At 35.4% G+C, this 1,220-nt stretch overlaps 1 protein-coding gene across 1 annotated transcript; it reads right to left on the reverse strand.

Annotated features, from left to right (window-relative positions):
- Positions 1-336: 336 nt before the first annotated feature.
- MELLADRAFT_69021 (uncharacterized protein) lies at positions 337-1,202 on the reverse strand (the record flags this gene model as incomplete). Its single annotated transcript, XM_007417810.1, has 4 exons — positions 337-417; positions 495-628; positions 719-1,067; positions 1,158-1,202. The coding sequence occupies 4 exons, from the start codon at positions 1,200-1,202 to the stop codon at positions 337-339; spliced, it is 609 nt and encodes a 202-aa protein (XP_007417872.1).
- Between the last annotated feature and the right edge of the window lie 18 nt (positions 1,203-1,220).

Raw genomic sequence — 1,220 nt, forward strand, 5'->3', positions numbered from 1 at the left:
TTATGAAATAAGATAGGATGTTATAAATTGTAATGGACCTAGTGAGATCAGATCATAATGTCATGGGGAACCGGATGTTGTTGATTGTCAGACTCAGAAGGACGCACAAAGTATGAAGGGAGGACACAATAATCGAATCACATAATTGCAAGTAACATAAAATGTTTACCTAACAACAACAGTAGCACGAGATGGAATAAAAGAATTGATTCTTCTTACAATACTAGATAATAACGAGGATGATATTCAAATAAAGTGATACATAATTTTTTTTAGAGTTTGATGATCAAATAGCGCATATTGAAGATATTTCATTTTCAAAATACAAGAGAAAGATCAATAACAACATGGAACTTGAGTAAGAAGACCACCATCGATAGGGATCACAGCTCCAGAAACATAAGTTTGGAATCCGCTCTGAACATTTGTAAGGATCAAAACAAAACATTTTAGACAAGGGATTTAAGAATTAAAGAGAAAGGAAGATGACTTACACATAAGCAGAGGATTAAAGTGCTGATATCTTTTTCGGCACCAGCTCGACCGGCTGGAACTCGTGAGATCATTTCTTTCATAGATGACATTGATTGTTGATCTTTTCCATGTTGATTCTTGTCTCCACCTGGGACTAAGAATCAGATACAGAAGAAGAAAAAAAGAATAAATTGAATTAAAAATGTATACATAATGAGATTAAACAAATCGACAGGAAACTTACAAATTCCAGGAGCAATGACATTACAACGAACATTAGTTCTAGCCAAAAGAGTTGATAAAGTCTTTGACATATGAATGATGGCAGCTTGAGAAGCAGGTTCGATAAGACCTTCGGAAAATTCACGAGAAAGACCAGCAACACCAGCAACATTGATGATTTGAGGATTATGAGACGAATTACCAAGTAAAGGTAATAAAGTAGCAATGACGAAATAAGTTCCAATCACGTTGGTACGTAAGACGTCTTCAGCTTCACGTTGTCCTTGTTGTAAGAGAGCTTGAGAGATGGATTGAAGACTATTGCCACCAGTTGGATGGATCGATTGTCCTTGCATTTTAACTGCATTGATCTAATTAAGATGTATAAAGAGCCAGTTAAAAGTCAGATCGGATTGATGGAAAGAAGAATACTAGAGAAATCAAAACTTGAGAACACGAACCAAGAGATCGATTGATTTTTCTCGTTTCTCAACTTCTTTCTTCATCTTCTCAACCCCATCTTT

The sequence above is a fragment of the Melampsora larici-populina genome (assembly GCF_000204055.1).
Source record: "Melampsora larici-populina 98AG31 unplaced genomic scaffold MELLAscaffold_79, whole genome shotgun sequence".
Taxonomy (NCBI): domain Eukaryota; kingdom Fungi; phylum Basidiomycota; class Pucciniomycetes; order Pucciniales; family Melampsoraceae; genus Melampsora; species Melampsora laricis-populina.